Below are 18,848 nucleotides of genomic sequence, written 5' to 3' on the forward strand. Positions count from 1 at the left end.
GCAGAAGAAGAGGCAGGTGATGGGAAAGAGTGGCATCAAATCATGGTAGCAAAAGTATTGAGTGGAAAAGGATAAAACCTTAGTCTGTGCAGGATAACCAGTGAAAGGATTCAATATGAAAGCTGGCATCATCAAAACACACAGGAAACACGTTTTAAATATTAAGTGTTCACTTCAACTCTTAATTATCTAGGATAACAGGAGCTGGGCTACAACAAAGTCGGGAGAAATAAAACATTTATAAACAGGGCTCTGAGAATGTAAGGATTGCATCCACCTTGAAAACTGACAAAGAGATAGGTGGTGCTGGACTGGAGCCAGCAGAGGAGGGCAGAGCCAGAGTGGCTGGAGCTGGGCAAGCCCCAGATTTGCTCACCCAAGGTGCAAGGACAGCTCTGCACTGAGCCACTGCTCTGTGGTGGCTCCAGGGGGTTGTTATTCACAGCAAATAATGCTGTGTCAAGCCCCTTCTGTTCCTCCACGATGACACACGTTCACCAAAATAAACCTTGCTGCTCCCCACCGGGTGCTGCCCCCTCTGCAGAACAAGCCCTCCCTCTGTTAATTGAGACACAGAGAAATGTATTTAGTTTCTCAAATTGCTGAATCATTTTTTTTTCTCTCCTCCCCCACCTTCCTTGGTTTCTCCTTCTGGCAGAGATCACTGTAGCAGGAAAGAAGACAAACAGCACATTGAATGCAGATAATTACTTCCTGGATGGTATTGGCTTTTTCTTTTGGATATGATGCCTGACAGTTAAAATTTCAAAGGAAAAAAGAAATCCGAGGAGTATTTAATTAAATCCCTCTCAAAAATAAATCTATCTTACCAGTACAAAAATCCTCCTTATCATTTTTTGTGTATGTAGAATCAAATCAATTAGTTCTCACAGTTGTAGCTGCCTCTGCCCTTTGAGGAGTTTTGTTTGAATTGTAATCATTATTCTCTCAGTGCTCTTGGTCTTTCTCCCTAGCTCCTCATTCTCAAGCTGCTTTTGCTAAAGCATTCTGAAATTTCTAGGAATAGCTCACATGAAAGACTTACAATGAAACAAACCAAAACCATCCATGTGAGATGTGGACATCAAATATATTCATAATGATTTTTCAAAAATTAGGTATGAATGAGATAACATGCAAGACTTTCAGCTTCAGGTAAAATACTTGAGGTCTCTTAACAAGCATAAATCAACATTAACATCAGCTATATTCAGGCCAAACTGGGCAGCTGTGCTTTTCTGACCTGCATCTGAATGAGAGCTACTGGTTTTCTAGGACAGCTTATTAAACCTGCATGGTCTTTACCTTCCAGCTTCTGTTTTACCATGTGTAGATGCAGACTGCTTTTTTTCCTGGCAGAGCCATCGTTTTGTGTGTTTGGAATTGATTATTTGTAATGTGAGTGTAGCAGATTTCAACCAAGAATGGTGCCTCAAAACTTTTTTTTTATTTTATTTTTTTTTATTATTTTTTTTTCTTTCTTTTATTACTCAGTTTGATGTGGAGGATAGAGGTGCTCTGTAAGCCCTTAAAATTTAGAGGCAGCACAATGGCTTGCAGGCTGAAGAGGCTCCAGTGCTCTGTGCACTGGGCAGATTACTGGGCCTGTTTTTTGTGTTTGTTTTGTTTGTGTTTTTTTTTTTTTTTTTTCCTTAGCACTGCAAACTTAGATTTGCTGTCATACCTGTGTCACTTCATAATCATTCTTTAGCTCTCAGAAATCTTCTGTTCCTGCACCAACTTCTTGTCAGGTTAGGGAATTAGTAATGAGCAGCACCTGAGATAAGAGTACCTTGTACCTCGTCGCGGGGTGAGGAGGAAAATTTGAGAAGTTCAAATACATCAGTGCCAGCCTCATCTGAGGGAATGAAGCTGTAATGTGCTCATAAAGGTCTCTCTGAATTGCAAAGCCATCCAGGGCTATAGAGATGTAGCTGTTTCATTCTATTTTTGCTCTGTGAACAGTCGGCGTGGTGTGACTTTTTGATTTCACACTTGTTAATTGCTGTAGGTTCCAGGAGCATGTGCCAGTTTTGTTTCACAGCAAGAGCCCTAATCATGAATGACTCCTCGGTGCTGCTGTGCACTTCCAAATCTATTCTGGGTTAGTGGAAAAAGTCACACTTTATGACAGTGTGAGGCACTTGGAAAGAAGCCTTTTTCGTGACAGAGGTTACACCAAGGCAGTGTATTGAGAGAATAATAGATCTCCCAAATCTGTATTCACCTGCACGTGTTGTTTTGTACATAATGGGACTTTCATCTGGCTCAAGGAATACAGGACGAATTATTTCACAAGGATGATATGTCCTTGCTGGTTCTCCAGTGAATTGGACACAAATAGGTTTTCCATTACCATCAGTCATGCATGTCTCTTTTTTCCCCTCTTTCAAGTAGAGACAAATGGGGGAAAAAAAATCCAAGATTTCCCCAGCTTCCCTTTTAACCGTGGCCAATACTAAGACATTGCTGCTCTTTGGAGCATGGTCTCTAGTCTTTGGGTCTAATTTTCTTATTTGTGTAGACATTCTGTGCTTGTGTGCAACTTCACAAGGGTGTTGATGTTTATCCCTGTCTGCCTTTTTGGTATGCAAAGTGTGAGGACTGAATGAAGAGCTCACAGGGCTAATAAGGCAAGAAAGAAGAATACTGCCAAAGTGATTACAGTTCATTCATGAAGATGCAAATGCTTAGTGCAAGCAGGAGCTTCACTTTCACATGCGTGCTGTAAGTGCTTGCAGGGGGAAGGACAGCATGGCTCATTTTGTTGCCATAGGTAAATACATTTTTTTGTTTATAGACTGAGTTATGCCAGCTGATTGTGTTTACGGTCCTAATCTTTGTGGTAATTTGAGTCAGTCGGTTTTGCCTGGTGCTTGAACTCAGTGCAGAGTCATTACTGCTGGTGTTTCATTATGCTGTGGAGAAGCTGCTGCTTGCACATGACTTCTGCCGCTGTGAGTTGCAGGGAGCTCAGGGTGCTGTTGGGTGATGAGTTTCTCCTCTGGAGTCTGGGGGGTGGACAGAAAACTCCATGACTCACTAAGCCTTGGTTTTCTTCCGTGTGCTCTCCCCGCTTCGTTCATCCCTTGAGAAATCATCACAGAAACTGCCCGGAGCTGCAACACGTGGTGTAACCTATTGTCAGCCACAACAACAGAGCCCCAGAGAAACACCAGCCTTCTTCTTTCTCTGCTGCTCTAAACTTCTAAAGGCTGGGAAGCAGCTTGGTCAGGAGCATGCTTCTGTCCATTGCCTCTCCTGGCACCTGAGTTAGGAGGCAAAAGTGACATCCATTGAGCTGAGCAATAACACTGCAGACCGATTCTGGTAATGAAGAGCTTTCACTGCTCTGTGAGCACACTGGAGTGGAAGAGGAGGGAAAACTGAATGTGGTCAGTAGGGACCTGGCAGGGAATAAGTAAATAAAGTGATTAAAGTTTAAAAGGGCTATAAAGAACTAAGAGAAACCACTCATTTGGCTTGGAGATGAAGCTGCTTCTGTTACCAGAGGGGCTCAGTGCTGCCTTTTCTTGCATCTTTCTGTTGCACACGTGCCTGAAGGACCATGCTGTGAAGGTGGAGAGGCTTGAGGGTGCGCATTTAACTTAACATAAAAAACACCATGGTGCCCTGTTCTGGTTTTTTGAAGGATATTGTAGACATTTATCTGGGTTATAGGACACCATATACATTTACAAAACTTTCCTTGTGACTTTTTATGGTCACACTTAGGAAAAAGGGGCCGTGTCAGTTTTGTAATTCTCAAGTACAGGCAGGTGTGCTCCCAGAATTATATTGAAAATATTTTGTTTCAGTCAGAGTCGGGTAAGACCTTAGGCAGTGTATGTATTGCATGAATTTGAAGTGCAGGAGTTGATGAGGTAAGAGAGATTTGTATATTTACCCTGCAGTTATTGAGAAATTGCCACACTAAGACCTGCAAATGGCAGTCAGACAACCAGGCTAAATGTATTTTTGCCTGGATTAGTATAATGCAGAATGACCAGTGCTTATGTATGAAAACACCACTTCCTGTGAGTTAAATAGAGGACAAAAGAAAAAAAAAAAAAAATCCATGCCTTCATCCTTATCCTTCCCTTTCACTGGCCACAAAAATACCTTATAAAATGGAAGAAGAAAATTACAGCATAAACAAATACATGGTTAACTCATATCTAGAAGGTAACCAGGAAAGAAGAACATTATCACTTTTAAACTGTGCATATTCTTAAGTGTCAGAGTGATAGGATTAAATATTGCATTGTCTAGCAGCCTGAAAGCTTTTTATATTAGCAATGAGATAATGCCTATGAAATAAAGCTCAGTAAATATTTACTGTGGTGTATGTCTGGGAAAGGGCATGTTGACTCATTTAAGGTCATGCTGTTTATAAATTCATCCTTTTCAGAAGACACTACAGAGGTTTAGCATCCTGAGCTAAAATGAGGAAACAGCATTCAGAAAATTTATATTTTTGTTTTACAGTCAGTTCTGCTGTAGGGAACAGACTTCTCATTGCCAATTTCCACACAGCCTTTTCTCAGCTGATTTCATCTCTCAGTTTATTAAGCCTTCTCTTGCCTGACTAGCCATTGTCATGCCTGGGGAAAAGCTCTGTCAGGTTAAAAGAGAAATATATAAAAGAAAGCTAATGGCAAAAGTTTAATTCTTTCAGTTCTGCACTCGCAGGGTACGTAGCTGCCAAAGCAGACAGAAATTTAATGTGTCTGCTCTCCATGCCGTTGCTGCTGAGCTGCCTCAGCCCGAGATGTTGGGCTGATGAATGTATTTGCAGTGGTTTGACTGTGTCCCTGTTGGCCACTGAATAACTGTCAGGTGTAAAAGCCACATGACCACAGCAAGGAATAATAATTTCTGTGAGGAGAACACTAAACCTGCAGAGCAGGAGGCTCAGCATCACCTAAGAGACCAAGACTTTTATTATTTGAATGACTTTTTAGCAACCTCACTTTGTAAAAGACTCAAAACAAATTAGAAGGGAGTTTCAGGGGGTTATCACTCTTTGGCAGCTCCAGAAAAGAGACCTTGATCTCCTGATTGATTCTTTGTACTCAGGGCCTGCCTTTGCACAGAGGCAAAGGATTTATGGACATGCTTACATCTTTTGCTGAGTAGCATGCTTAAAGTTATTTTGTGCTTAAAGTTATTTGCCTTGCTCAGTCATGGCCATCATGCACTTCTATACTGCTGAAAAAGAGAATAGCTAAACAAAATTGAAACCTTATAATACCAATTTGGACAAAAAAGACCAGGAGCCATAATACATCAAAATGGCTTTAAAAATCTGAGTTGCAGCTGCCATCAAACCATAGAGAGCTGTTTCTGGTCTCATCTGGCTCTTGGTGTTTAAATGGAAGGTGCACAGAGATGAGCATTGCAGAAGGCAGCTTGTTTAAGGTGATGTGGATACATCAAATTCTTCAGATCCCTCTCTCCCCACAGAGGGAACCTAGATGATGAGATTTGACTACACACCCAGTTTTTATTATGATAAAACGAAGGCAGATTAACCCCACACTAAGTGCAGAAGTCTCATCACAGAAGTTCTGGCCAGCAAATCTTTGAGGTGTCCTCATTTAGGCAACAGCAGCCACTGTCCCCTGGCCAGTCTCCTGCTCTGGGCAGCTGGGGTGGCACTTTCATATCTGGAAGGACTTTCCAGCAGCTGAGGGTCCTGGCTCCACTTCCCGAGCTCTTTGTATTCATTCCTCTCTTTCCCTTATTCAAGTCAGCCTGTGGCATTGTGCTAAGAACAAAATGCTTGACACAGTACACACGAGGACCAAATAAATCCCGCTGGAGCCACCCCCGCAGGGCAGGGCGGCAGTGACAAGTTCTGAGCTTTTGCAGCACTGGAGTTTGGGGGGTGTGACTGCTGAGCAGCACGCTGCCAGCGCGACAGAGCATTCATTCTGTGGGTGTGAACTTAGCAGCTTGCTACAAAAGGCTGAACCGAGCCTACAGCCACGCTAGAAAGGAATTGACAGTCAGGCTGTGGCTGCAGTTGAAGTGCTCTGTGTGGATTGGCAATTGACCCTGTGCTGCACAAGGAGTTACGGAGCTCATCTCTTGCTAGGAATCAGGGAAGTGGCACTGTCAGCTTGCTTCCCTTAGAGCACAGATTACAAAAAGCAAAAATTCCCAAACCCTTACCAAGCAAAACAATCACACTCATACACACACACACTGTACCACAGCAAATTCTTTAGCAAGAAAACATGCCATTCATCCGCAGAAACTATAGATAAACAACAAGAGAAAAATCTCAGCAGCTTGTCTGTTCATCTCTTGCCAGTTTAGAGAGCACAGGGACACCACAAGGCAATGAAAGTGCAGAACATCAGGATCTGAAAACCAAATAAACCTGTACTTGAACCTGAGTGAACAATCTTTCAGGGACAGCCATAGCCACGTAACCAGTTATGGCTCAGGGAAGAAGGGGGGTAAGCACAGAATATGAAAACTGCTGGTCTGGATTTAGACTTAGGCTTTCCAGACATGCTACGACTCCTGTGACCAGTGAAGAAAAGGTGGTGGGTGTTTGCAGCTTTTGTTCTGGGGAGCTGAGAGGCAGGAGGCAATAGAAAAATGACCAGCAATAAGGCAGACCACTTGTTTAAGGAGAGCATCAGACCACAAAACCAGATTTAGAACAAGTTTTGGTTTTTTTCTGGTTTGTTTTTTTTTTTTTTGGTTTTTTTTTTTTTTGTGGTTTTTTTTTTTTTTTTTTTTTTGTTGGTTTTGTTGTTTTTTTTCTTTTTAATTAATGCATCCCAATTACAAATTTCAAAACCTCTCTAGTAGTCTCAGAATTTTGAAAATACTTAAGGGCACTTTGCTGCCTAATCTCCTTTAAAAACATCTGCAGATATGGAACAAAGGATTAGGATTCTGGAATAGCCCCTATCTACAAGTAAATTCATTGTTCTCTAATTATAGATCAACATGGGAGGGAAGAGAAAGTCTGGGTCTCTTCCACCATTTTCTTTTACATTGATTTGTGATCACAAATTAATTTGATAACTGCTTTGGTCTCCAGTTTTTCTGACAAGTGAGAACCCTTAACTTCCTGCCAGCTGTGCTCTCTGTAGATAATGCAAGTAGCCAAGCATTGCATTCTGCCTTTAAGAACGAGTTCACTTGTGCACATATGAAGGGTATATAGGCACCTGGTTAATTCAGAATTGAGGCATTTTCCGCTCTTGTAGCACCCACCAGGTCGGGCTGTAGCCCTGTGTCATTGTCTCAGCACGTCGTGTGAAGTTCAGCTGCCTCCAGTCAGCTCAGCTCAGCTGCACAGCACTGCTGGAGTCGTTTTCTCATGATGCAACACCAGTGTTCCTGTGCTGTTGAACTTCAGGAATTTTCTGTGTAACTTCCTAGTGTCACCTTTCAGCACCAGCAGCTCTCCAGAGGCTGTTTCAGCATCAGAAGCTTCTGTTACAGACTTCCATTACTGGCAGAGTTTTGGAGCTGAAGGACTGAACAACGTGAATGAATTTGTCCTTCATCACCAAAACCCACATCTCCAGTGTGTTCCCTCTCATCTTCCAACAGGGCACTTTGCAACACCTCAGAGATTTTATTCTCACCGTGGAAGGAGAGACTTAATTCTAATAATGAAATTCTTCAAAATCTACTTTAATTTATTGCTCATTTGTTCACTCTGCCTTCTCCTTCAGCCCTGTCATGAGGTGATCTGTTCCTCCTGCCTTCTGGGATGGACAGTGAACTGTAGTTGCAGGTGGATGCTGTGCTGTGAGAGCTCCTCTTAATCACTGGAGAGTGTGTATGTTCTCAGGATAATGTGTGCATGGAGTCTGTCTCTTCCTTTCTCCCTACTTGTTCTTTTTGGAATGTAGCAGGGGATCCAGCCAACACCTCCCCCCTGGCCTATGTTCAGCTCTGATCGTTTTACCATTGGTTCAGGCAGAAGTTTACTCTCATTCTTGTCCCAGAGATCAAGGATTGACTGGAGAAGGGCCATTTTGGTAGAATTAAGGGATTTGAGGCAATGTGATGTTTCCTGTGCCCTTTTTCATTTTCTGTTACTCACATACAGGCTCAAGAGGGAAGATGCATTTTAATTAAAGCACAAGGTTCATCTGGCATGTGTTTGGCTACATCCACAGGGGATGGCTGAACTTTAATTGCAGAGGCTCCACAAAGATCTGAGAAGGGGAAGGGAACCAAAATAATATTTTCTTTCAGCAGAATTATGCTCTTTGACATAATTTCAATACTACGGAAAAGCTAAAATCTAGAGTGGAGAGAAAAACCAAACTGTATCTGCCTGGGTGTGAATTCCTGTTGTATTTGGGGTGCAGTCAGGATCAAGAAAAGGCAGAAATGCCATCCTAGAAGCCCTAACTTAGTTTTAAACTTTGTTAACATCAAGGCTCCTGAATCACCGTGCTTGGGTGTTGCCCTCTACACTAGAAAGATGGGCTAGAAGTATACATTTAGCCATAATTGATCAAGTATTGGCCATGTTAACAGTGGGATACGTTAGCTATTAGCCTCACTGAAATTAGCATTCTGGAATCTACTTAATGCCATTATAGTTGGTTGTGTGAAGAAATATTTCCTTCCAGGTTATTAACTTCAGTATGGCAGCAAAACATGGTGGGCTGTGCATACCATAATGATGTTTGCTTAAAAAAAACCCACCCCCATGTTCTGCATTTGTGGGCAGAGATGGGAAAAAATACTCATCTCTTTAGAGCTGTTTCCCAGAGCAAAGAAATGTGGGAGCTCATTTATAAAATATGACCAGAGGATTGTTATTACTGGCTTTTTGAGACTCAGAATAGCAACAGGGCTGTGGACACTGTTCGTGGAGCAGAATGCCAGAAATGATGTGTTAACCTGAATCACAAACCATAAATTATTGAGAACTGCAGCTTTTGCTATCTTTTTACATGTGAAAATATTCCTTTTTGCATGGAAAATCTTAACTATACAGATTTGCATTTTTTTTTCCCAAGGAGTATTTCTTCCGAGGAGTGTTTAATAAGGGATGATCTTTACACAACCTGTGGGAAAGTGTAGATAAAAACAAAAGCCTCAGAAATAAATATCCTTATTTTCCAAAAGTCTTTACATTTTTGTCAGAAGGCTGTAACATTTTTGTTCACACTTTTGAAGACCGTGTCGAGCAATCCTTTCGTCTTGCAGTCAGCACTGAAGTCTGTGCCTGCTCCAGAATTCACTGGAACACGTGGAAAGCTCAGGATGTACTTCCCTAAGTTCTTTAAGGATGTCTTTACCTATTTGGTTGAAACTCTAGGAGCTAATAATGACAGCTAGCAATTCCAAGGGAGCATGTTTTGCAGTACTATTTGTTTCTTACCTGCTTTCTGTGGTTGTACCACTGCAGGATTGTAGCAGGGGCTGAAGATCCTGAAATCTGGACCCCAGTGCTGCCTTTTGTGTAAGGCTTGGACTCGCTGCCTCCAGTGACTGCAGGAATATTGCCCAGCTGGAGCCATCAGCCTTTTGGCTGTTTAGTGCTTTTTCACAAGTAATTACAGTCTGAGGTGAATCCACAGGTGTTCTGTCTGAAAAGGTCATCCTGGCTTAGTCATTCCTTTCAAGTACCTAAGATTAAGTAAGATGAATCGGGGTGAGAATGAGTCATCATAGGATTTAGAGTGAAATTAGCATTATTGGCCACCAGGACAAAATACATCAGAGTGTAGAAGAATCACTCACTAAACAGCCAGTATTTCACCCAAGAGGGCTGGATGCAGTGTTCAATTTTTTCTTGTACTTTCATGGATGTTATTTTTGTCCAACATCATACAGTAGGTGACAGTATGGTGCCTGAGAAGAAGATCCTCATAGCTTTAAATTTTGCTCCTGCTTTGCGATTTCAGATGCCCACTTTGAAAAGTCTTGTGAATGCTGCAGGATTTACTCTGTAAAAGCTGACAAAAGTCAGATTTGTTTGGGATTTTAGTTCCACTTGACTGGCATTAGATAATGAGATGCAGTTACCAGTACTTTAATTTTACAGAGCTGATGAGTGTCCACAGCTCCTTAAAGTCAGCAGAACTTGTAACTACTTGCACTTCTGGTAATTGGGTTCTGGCACAATGTGTTTCAGCATGAGACACAATGAGCACTTAAAATCAGTAGTGGTTTTGCAACTTTGATCTCTTCCTCATGTGTGAAACTCATTCTGTTATATGGAAATAAACTGAGGATATAAACTTCTGAAAAGAGGACTCCGAGCTCTGCTGCACACCATTTATTTTCCTATTACTCCTTGGATATTGTTTATTTGACATGTTGTACATCTCCTTGCCTCCCCTTCCCTTTTATTTTAATTGGGACCTGGTTATTGGCTGGAAATTCCACTAACGTGACTCATCCCTGCACTGGAAATGAACAGACATCACACTGTGGGATTTACTTCCCCCCTCCTTTATTTTTCCTTTTTTTATTCTAAGTGCTTTATCGTGGCACGAGCTTGTAATAATAAACTAGGAAGGGAGTTGGAGCTAATAATTTGGTTCTGAATGCACAAGCCCTGCCAAATTTCCCCACAGGCACGAAACAGCCGCTCAAGCTGTGACACCAGCAAATTAAATCCTGGAGGTAGCTGACCAGAAGTAATGAAATGTGTATTTACCATACTGATGCTGTCAGTCTTAAGACACACTGGCTTTACAATCTAGTTAAGTGGGACACGTTTGTCACTTCCAGTGGTGCTTGGAGAAAATACTCAGCTTTTTTCTTAGCCTTCTTTTCAAAATCACAAGCCCAGCCCTGACCTTGTACAACTTGAAGAAAGGATGACCAGAATGGTCTGTTCTTTTTAAAACACTGCCCAAGTGGAATCCATATTCCAAAGGAGATAAAGGATTTTGTCTCATGGCATGTTAATTGCCAATTATTTTTCTTGATCTCTGATCTGCCGCTCCAGTCTTAGAAGATGAAATTAAAGGCTAGAAGCTCTTTCAAGAGGCAGTGGATAATAAACGCCAGATGTCTGCCACACACCGTGTGTCCCCTGCAGGCAGCACCTGGAAAGGCTGTGAGCACACAGAGGTGTGGAAGAGGGACACACAGCCCCTGGAAAGGCTCCACTCAGGACAGGGATGTGTCCTGCAGAGGGGCACGGTGATGGGTTGCCTGGGGCACAGGGCTGCTAGGGACATGGCCCTCAAAAAACACATCATGGCAGCAGCGCTTCCAAAGCTCTGGACACAGGCACACGGATGAGGGGAGCTTTCATTCCACAGTCCCCACGTGCTTGGGGTGACAGAGGACTCAAAAAAAGCTATTTACCCAGGCAGGTGTCATAGGCAACTATAGCAAATGTCTGAGAGTTTTATTCAGCTGCCAGAGGCATTCTATGCTAATTGTGTGAGAACTGATGAAGAAGGCTCATTTGCTGAATGGTGCTTGCTGTGGATTCAGGAAAACATTGAGGGGAAAAAATAAAAGCATGGTCTTCATCACGGTTAATACAATGCCCATGGAAGAATCAAAGAGAAAAATCACAACCCATATGAGCATTGCCTGATATCTAATTATACCCTAGGAATGTCCATGACTCTGCAATTATATGCTTAATTTCCAGCTGTACTTGATTAGCATAGCAAATGATTTACAGTATCCAGCTCTAAGGAACTTGCTTTGAGCCGTTTGTTGGGCATTTAATAAAATATAAATAAATATAAATTCATTTGGCACTTTGGGCTGGTTCTTCGTAGCCAGGTAGGCACGTGGAGTTAGAGCTGTGGGACTCAGTGCCAAGGCCAAGGGAAGGCCAGAATAATTTTAGAGACAACACCATTCTTTTTCCTCTAGTGAAGCATTCAAATGCTGTGCAAGGTCAAAACCCACAGATTTCTGTGGCATTGTGCATGAACTGCAAGCTTAGTGTGTAGGAATAACCTTGCTGAGTCATTTCTTGGCCTTGGAAGAGAACCATGGCTTCTGTGGTGCAATAGTGCATGTGCTTCTGGGAAGCCAGGTCACCTGTGCCTTCCTTCTCCTGTCTTCCCACACCAGGAGGGCTGAAGTAGGATTGATTCCACGTTTTCTTAGTGAAAATAGGGAGGAAGAAGGATAAGAGAACCTCTGTTTGGTTTTGACCAGATCTAAGCATAATCCCCAGTTAAATGTTTGAGTCTGTGTGAATCCAAATGCTAGACTGGGATTTAAGGCAAAATACAACCACTTAAAATGTAGAATTTTGATCTACTCAAGGGCTGAATTCAGCTCAGGCTGAGGAAGACACATGGAAGCTCTTTTGTAGTTGTAGTCTTACATTATAAACCTTTTGGAGCAATCGCTTTGCCATCTGTGAAAAATTACCCAGACTTCCATACCAAAATATTCTCCCACTGACAACATTGGCAGATACAATTTTAACAACTTAAAAGTCATTTTTTAAAAGACTGACTAAAGCAAACCTCGAGTCAGCAGCTGAAGTTGCATCGCCCCTGTTTCTAATCTCAGGCTTGGAGCTGTCTAGACAGGTTATCCTCTTTGGGTGGGACAGATGATGTGCTTTGTGCCTGCTCTCCTCTGGGGTCAGATGAGAGGGTTTGCTTTCTGCCCCAAGCCTGTGGCTTTGCCTCTAGGGTGGCATAACTTTAGGTGCAGTGTAAATGGCAAAGCCCGGTGATAATGCCATGAGTACATGTAAAAACAAACTGCTGCTGTTTTAAATCTTACACTCCTAGAACCAAGTACTTATTCTTAGCTGGTTTATTTCTGTTGTTGTTGGGGGGGTTTGCCTTTTTCTTTGAATGCCAGGAGTTGGCAACACCAGATGTGTAAATTTCAAGGAGGGATCCCGGTTCTTGCAGTGTAAATCCCAGAAATGTTGTTTTATTGTTTTCATGGAAGAACAAGCACTAAACAAAACCACAAGGAAATAGGAAGTAGTCAGGCTGCTAGAATTAATCTCTGAAGGAGGTCTCTATCTCTCTCTGGTACAGGAACAACTTGATCAAAGAAGTTTCAAACTAGCCTTGCTTTTCCACCTTTCCCTGAGAGCTCTCAGCCTGTGAAACATGAAGGAAAAAAAAACACTGGGGAGTTGGGAACTGAAAATACCAGATATTACAGTTTTCATAGGGGTAAAAAAATTACAAGCTGTGGTGTGGTCTAATAAACAAAAAGGCAACTCTTACAGTAAGCTTGAACTTTTCCTTCTCATTAATTAACATGAATCTGTTTTGAAATTCCTTTAGAGAACAAGTGCTTTTCCTGACAGCTGGTTTGAAATTAATAAAAAGGAAAGTGTTTTCAGCTGTCAATGGCTTAACACACTCTTGATACATGAAAACAAGATTAAATTGCTCCTTTCTCTCTGCTACTAATAAAATAAATATTGAAAATTAAATGCTGTAGCTTAGGAAATAAAAAGTGCCAGCCAAAACTCTGGACACAGTGGTGAGAGCTGCTTATCACTTGGTATTTGCTGCAATGGCCAAGTATGGTTACTACAATACCCACTTGGAAAAGCTTAGGCAGTACCAAGAATTATTCTTCAGTTGTAGGCTTTCAGAATATATTGTGTTGAGGAATACATGATCCTGTTTCTACAAGATAAGAGTCTTGATTTAATCACCTCTTTTTTTGGGGGGATTTAAATGACATTGAGGCTTTTTTGGAAATCCTCTTGCCCTGGTGCCCTTTACAGTCTCATCCTTCTTCTGCTCTACTTCACCTTTCCTCGTGAAAGGATGACAGAGGCTCCTTTCCTCAGGAGGTAAGGAATGGAGTCTCTGGAGTATCAGAAAACACAGAGCAGCCTCTGCTGCAGAGAGACTGGCCTCTGATGATCAGATACCTGTGGACTTTGGCTGGCTGTGAATTGCAGCCTGAAATAATTGCTCCTGTTTGATGTTAACTCTCCAGTAGGATACAAGACGTAACTTTATTGCAAATATAACATGAGTATCCTATGAATAACAAGGGAAATAGGTGACAGTAAAATGCTAGATTTTACCCCAGCAAACCCTTTATTCCTGTCTTGCAGAGTGCAGAACCCTTCCAGGTGGCTGTCCGAGAAGACAATTGTATCGTTGTGTCCCTGGAAGCGTCAGACGTGGTGAGCTCCTCCTCTGTGTACGTGGTGAAGATAGCTGGAGAATCCAAGAACTACTTTTTCCAGTTCGACGAATTCAATAGCACTTTACCTGCCCCTGTGGTTTTTAGTGCCAAATACCATGGCCTGTATTACATTGTGACTCTGTTGGTAGTCAACTCAAATATGGTTTCCAAGTCAGCGAGATCAATCACTGTCTTAACCAGTAAGTAACATCTTATTCTTCTTTTCTTCTGTTTCTTGTCTCTGTGTGTGGCTTTTTCCCCCCAGAAGTTCCTCTTGTGAAGAAGGCTGGGGTTTTTTTCTGATGGGTCCTGCTTGTGTGTAGGATGTATCCCTGTGTGAGAGCAGTAGGGAAGAAGTCTTGACAAGGTGTGAGTGAAAATTCATAAGGTATGGGCAGAAAGAAAGGAAAAGCTGTAGGTTGCCCCTGGCTGGCCCTTCCTGAACACTGAGGTGTACCATACTAAAACAGTGTGATGAATGAGCCCCCCCTTTCAGGTGTTCATCCTAAACCCTTCGAACCAGGAGTTCCAAAAACCTAGTAAAGGGCACGACAAGTGTTGACTGACATTTCAGTGTAAGTGCTCCCCTTATTTCGTGAGTTTTATTCTGTTTTAAATGCTGTAACATTGTTCTTTGACTGCTAATATGTGGAAGCAATACTAAACTTGGAAAGCAGACACCAGTCACCAAAACCACGTGTTTCTGCCAGTACAGCTGAAGGTGTTTGTGATGGAGAGCACATTTTTATAGCCTGTCTCTTACTATTTCCAGGTGCATTGATCCTGGGGGAGACGTGGGATTTTGTTTGCTCTGTCACTGTACAAAGTACCACAGATTTCCTGCTGTGCTTCTGGCTCTGAGGTTCCATATGCCAGCCTGGAAATCTGGAAATTGAAAACAACTTGTAGAATAGAAAATGATTTCTTCATCTGGAAGATGACAAAAATCTGTTTGGATAGAGCCAGACTAATTTTTCAGACTTTTTTTTTTTTTTTTTTTTTTTTTTTTTTTTTTTTTTTTTTTCCCTAAATGGCATTTTGGGTTTTACAGGTACTTTTAGTTGTATGACATTTGAGGAATTGTTATGATTTTTTGTACCTGTGTTATTGTGTCAATAAGGAAACACTATTCACGGTAATAACGTTCAAAGCATGTTAAAGTAGGTTCATGTGTTATTGAGTGAGGTGCCTAAAATTCAGGAGTAACAAGATTTTCCATCATCTATACATTCTTCAGCCTTCCCTTGTGTGCTCAAGTTGTGCCCAGATGAGGGGTTCCATGGGAAAAGTATCATGTTGTTGGGTAATGCAAGAACTGAACAATTTCAGGGTTCACAGGGAGCCTGAATTTCCTTTCCTTTGACTGTTGAACCTTGTAAGCAAAGTAGTAATTTTAATCCAATTTTCTATTTTATGTTTGTTTTCTTCAAAGAAAAGAATTAAAACATCTGTTGTCATATACAACTGGGAAAAAAATTGCCTCACTCTGCATTCTTAGCAGGTTTTGGGTGCTGCATTTGCAGTAGTGCAGCACAGCTCATTGCTCTTTGATTTCCAGAGCCCACGAGGGTCTCTGGTAGCAGGGAAGGTGTGATCCAAGCTGGCAGATGGTGCTCACGCTCCTGTGCAGGGAATCTCTGAAGGAAGAAGGAAGCCAGAGTCACTCAGCCCACCAAAGCCAGCCCCAGGCTTCCCCTTGCTGGCTCAGGGGGTTTCCACAAGGTGTTCCTGGGAGAGTTTGAGCCTGGGGGCTCCAAGGGCATATCCCATGGCACTGTCCCTCCTCCAAGGCTCCATGGGTTCACCACCTCTCTGATGGGCTGTGCTGGCAGCATCCTGGGGTGTCCTGCTGCTCCCCCAGACCTTGGGAGGAGCAGTGATCCTGGCACTCAGCCAGGAACAGAGAGAGAACTGGGGATTTCTCTGCTTTTGCCTCAACAGAGAGACAGCCACGCTCATGGGAAAGAAAGGGCAGTGCCGCAGGCAGCGTTGAAGGATGCTGTACTGAGCTCCAAAAGCAGGCTGCAAATCGTGAGCTTTGGAAGGGGAAGGATCCAGTCCCCTCTGTGATATTTTCTGTCAGGCAGGCTGATGAGTGCTGGCTCTCTTGCAGCAGCCTTTGCTCCTAAGTTCATCTTTTGGAGCACAAGGCTACAGAACCCAAAGTAAATTTGGAATGAAAAGGCAGTGTGGGCTTTTTCAGGTGTTTCAATACCCTTCAGGTTTTGAGAAGAGATCTTAAAACTCCTGTAGAGACCACTGGTTTCTCCTACAAAAATGCATGAGGTGGTATTTGGTTTCTTGTTGTGTTTTTCCCCCTCTTATTAGTGTTGTCCACTGCCTGTTTTACATAATTTTATGAATATCAATTATCATAATTTTTTTTTGGCAGATAATAATTAGGATAGATTTATACTTTTCTTTTTTTGTCCTGTGCTCTCTGACTGTTTAATATTCTTGGTTTATTTAATAATGCAAAGACATGTAACTATCTAAATTATTCCATCTATATCTTATACAGCAAAGAATGGCTCATGGCAATTAGCTTCCAGTACCAAATTAATTCCTGTTCTAACTCCATTGGTGTCAGGAGAGCTTTACCAGTGGCAGATTGACCCCATTCATTAGGCTGCCACAAAATAAATCAAGCAGGATAGCCAGTGATGCCAATGTGGTTAATCCCAAGGCAGTGCTCACAAGGGTTTTTTTGGGATTTCTTGGAGTCTACAAGGGAGATCCAGCCTTTCAACGTGTGCTGGAGGTCTGAGTTTCACACAGAGCTGTGTGCACCCAAAAAGTGCTCGTCAAAACAAGACCAAGGTGCCTCAAAGACATTGCCTACTTAGAAATTCAGTGAGAGTCGTGAAAGACCTCTGCTTTCTGGTGGTAAATCCTGATGACATTTCCTTTCTCCTGTTCATGTCTCCCATCAATTTGCTACATCTAAAAATTGGCAAGAAAAAGCAAGAGAAAAACCCATTTCAGAGAAGACTTTTGTTTTACCCCTTAAAGGTTTCTGGCCAGAAAAGCATTGAAAAGCTAACAAAACATATATTTTATACATAATATATAGGCATATATATGTGTAACTCTTCATGTAAACATATGGGCATAAATATGTGCATATAAAAACACAAAATCATGTCACACAAATATACCTATAACATGGAGTCATAGTATCATTTAGGTTGGAAAAGACCTCTGAGATAATCTAGATCAACCATTAACCCAACACTGTCAAGTTCACCACCAGACCATGTCCCCAGGTGCCACCTCCACGTGTTCTTTGAACGCTTCCAGGGGGATGGCAACTCAACCTCTTCCCTAGGGCAGCCTATTCCAATGCCTGACCACCTTTTCCGTGGAGCTTTTCCTCATGTTCAATGTAGAGCTCCAGGTTTGTCAGGCACAATTTGTCCTGAACGAAGCCATCCTGGCAGCCTTGTATTGCATGTGAGCGTGTCACCACGCACAGTTCAGGTGTGTGTGTTCCCTTTGAGCGCTCCATTGCTCTTCTGGCCCTTTGCTACAGGACTGCACGCTTCTGCTTGTCTCTGGTTGGGATAATTTCAGGGTTTCCTCATGTTAATCATAACACCACAAGCTGTAGAATTTCCTCGTTTAGGCTCTGTGGTCCGGATTGTTGCAATGAAAAGGATGAGCTATTTGAAAACTCTTAGATAAGAAACCTGTAATATGGAATTTTAGCACAAAATAGCACTTTTTGCTTCTGATTCTGTAGCAAAGTTGTGTTCAGCAGATTAGGCTCAGTACATCACTGAAGGAGAAAAATGGAGACCCTGAGTGCTTTCTAAAGATCCTTGCAATGGTTTTGACAAGAACAGCTGTGGGATTCTCACCCTCCTGGCTGGATTCCTGTGAGTGCAATTGTGCTGTGCCTGTCAGAGGGACCTTCCTTCCAGTCTTCAGTCTGGGCAATGTTGAACAGTTCTGGTATCTAACACAACTGTTTCAGCCTTGCTTTCCTCTGCTCTTGGAGCTGTGGCTTTTCAATGGGGATGAGGTAACTCTGGAATTCGTATAATTTATTTAGTGCTTTGAAATACTTGACTGAAAATTCCACCTTATTACTAATTGATTTTAAACTAGTTTATGAAATAAATGAGCACATCTGTTAAATGGGTGACTGATATTCTCACTCACTCATCCTACATTTTCCCAGCTTGAAGCCTTACTTCATTCTTCTCAGAGTGAGTCATACCCATATAGCATCTTGTCTTTTTTTTTTTTTTTTCCCATATGCACTATCAACTTTTATATTGTGAAGGCAAAAATATTTGTACATTTGAAGGAATGGGGAAAGCAGTACATTGCAAAGCTATGGTGTGCTGCAGGAAAAAAATGTGTCTGCTGGGAATTGGAGAAATTGGGATCTGAGGATCTCTGATAGTAATTAAGACCAACTCTGCCTGGCTTTTATTTTAGCTGATGATTAGGAGTTCTGAGTGGTAAAATGTCTCATTGTTTCAAAAGCTGATGGTTCCTTACATACATGACTGAAATATATTCCCTTTAGGGGGAGTTCTGCCTCTGTGTCTCCTACAAAAATATTCTTCTTGAGAGGCCAACAGCTGCTGCCTGGGACTCTGATCTCCAGCCCTCAGAAAGTAATTGGCATTACACCCAGTTAATGCTCTGTTGTCCTTGTGCCAGATGCTGCAGGAAGTGATTCAGCAGGTCCAGTCCTTTCCTCTGGCTTCTTAATGGATCTTGTTCTTTAACTC

The 18,848-nt window shown here is 42.1% G+C and overlaps 1 protein-coding gene across 2 annotated transcripts in view; it reads left to right on the top strand.

Annotated features, from left to right (window-relative positions):
* PTPRO (protein tyrosine phosphatase receptor type O) overlaps positions 1-18,848 on the top strand; it is a 138,774-nt gene that overhangs the window by 62,897 nt on the left and 57,029 nt on the right. For both annotated transcript variants that reach the window (XM_053978939.1, XM_053978941.1), the window contains exon 2: positions 14,030-14,303. In XM_053978939.1, coding sequence (XP_053834914.1) covers positions 14,030-14,303 — 274 coding nt within the window. The remainder of the gene's footprint in view (positions 1-14,029; positions 14,304-18,848) is intronic.

Source organism: Vidua macroura, chromosome 5 (genome assembly GCF_024509145.1).
Source record: "Vidua macroura isolate BioBank_ID:100142 chromosome 5, ASM2450914v1, whole genome shotgun sequence".
In the NCBI taxonomy this organism is placed as follows: Eukaryota; Metazoa; Chordata; class Aves; order Passeriformes; family Viduidae; genus Vidua; species Vidua macroura.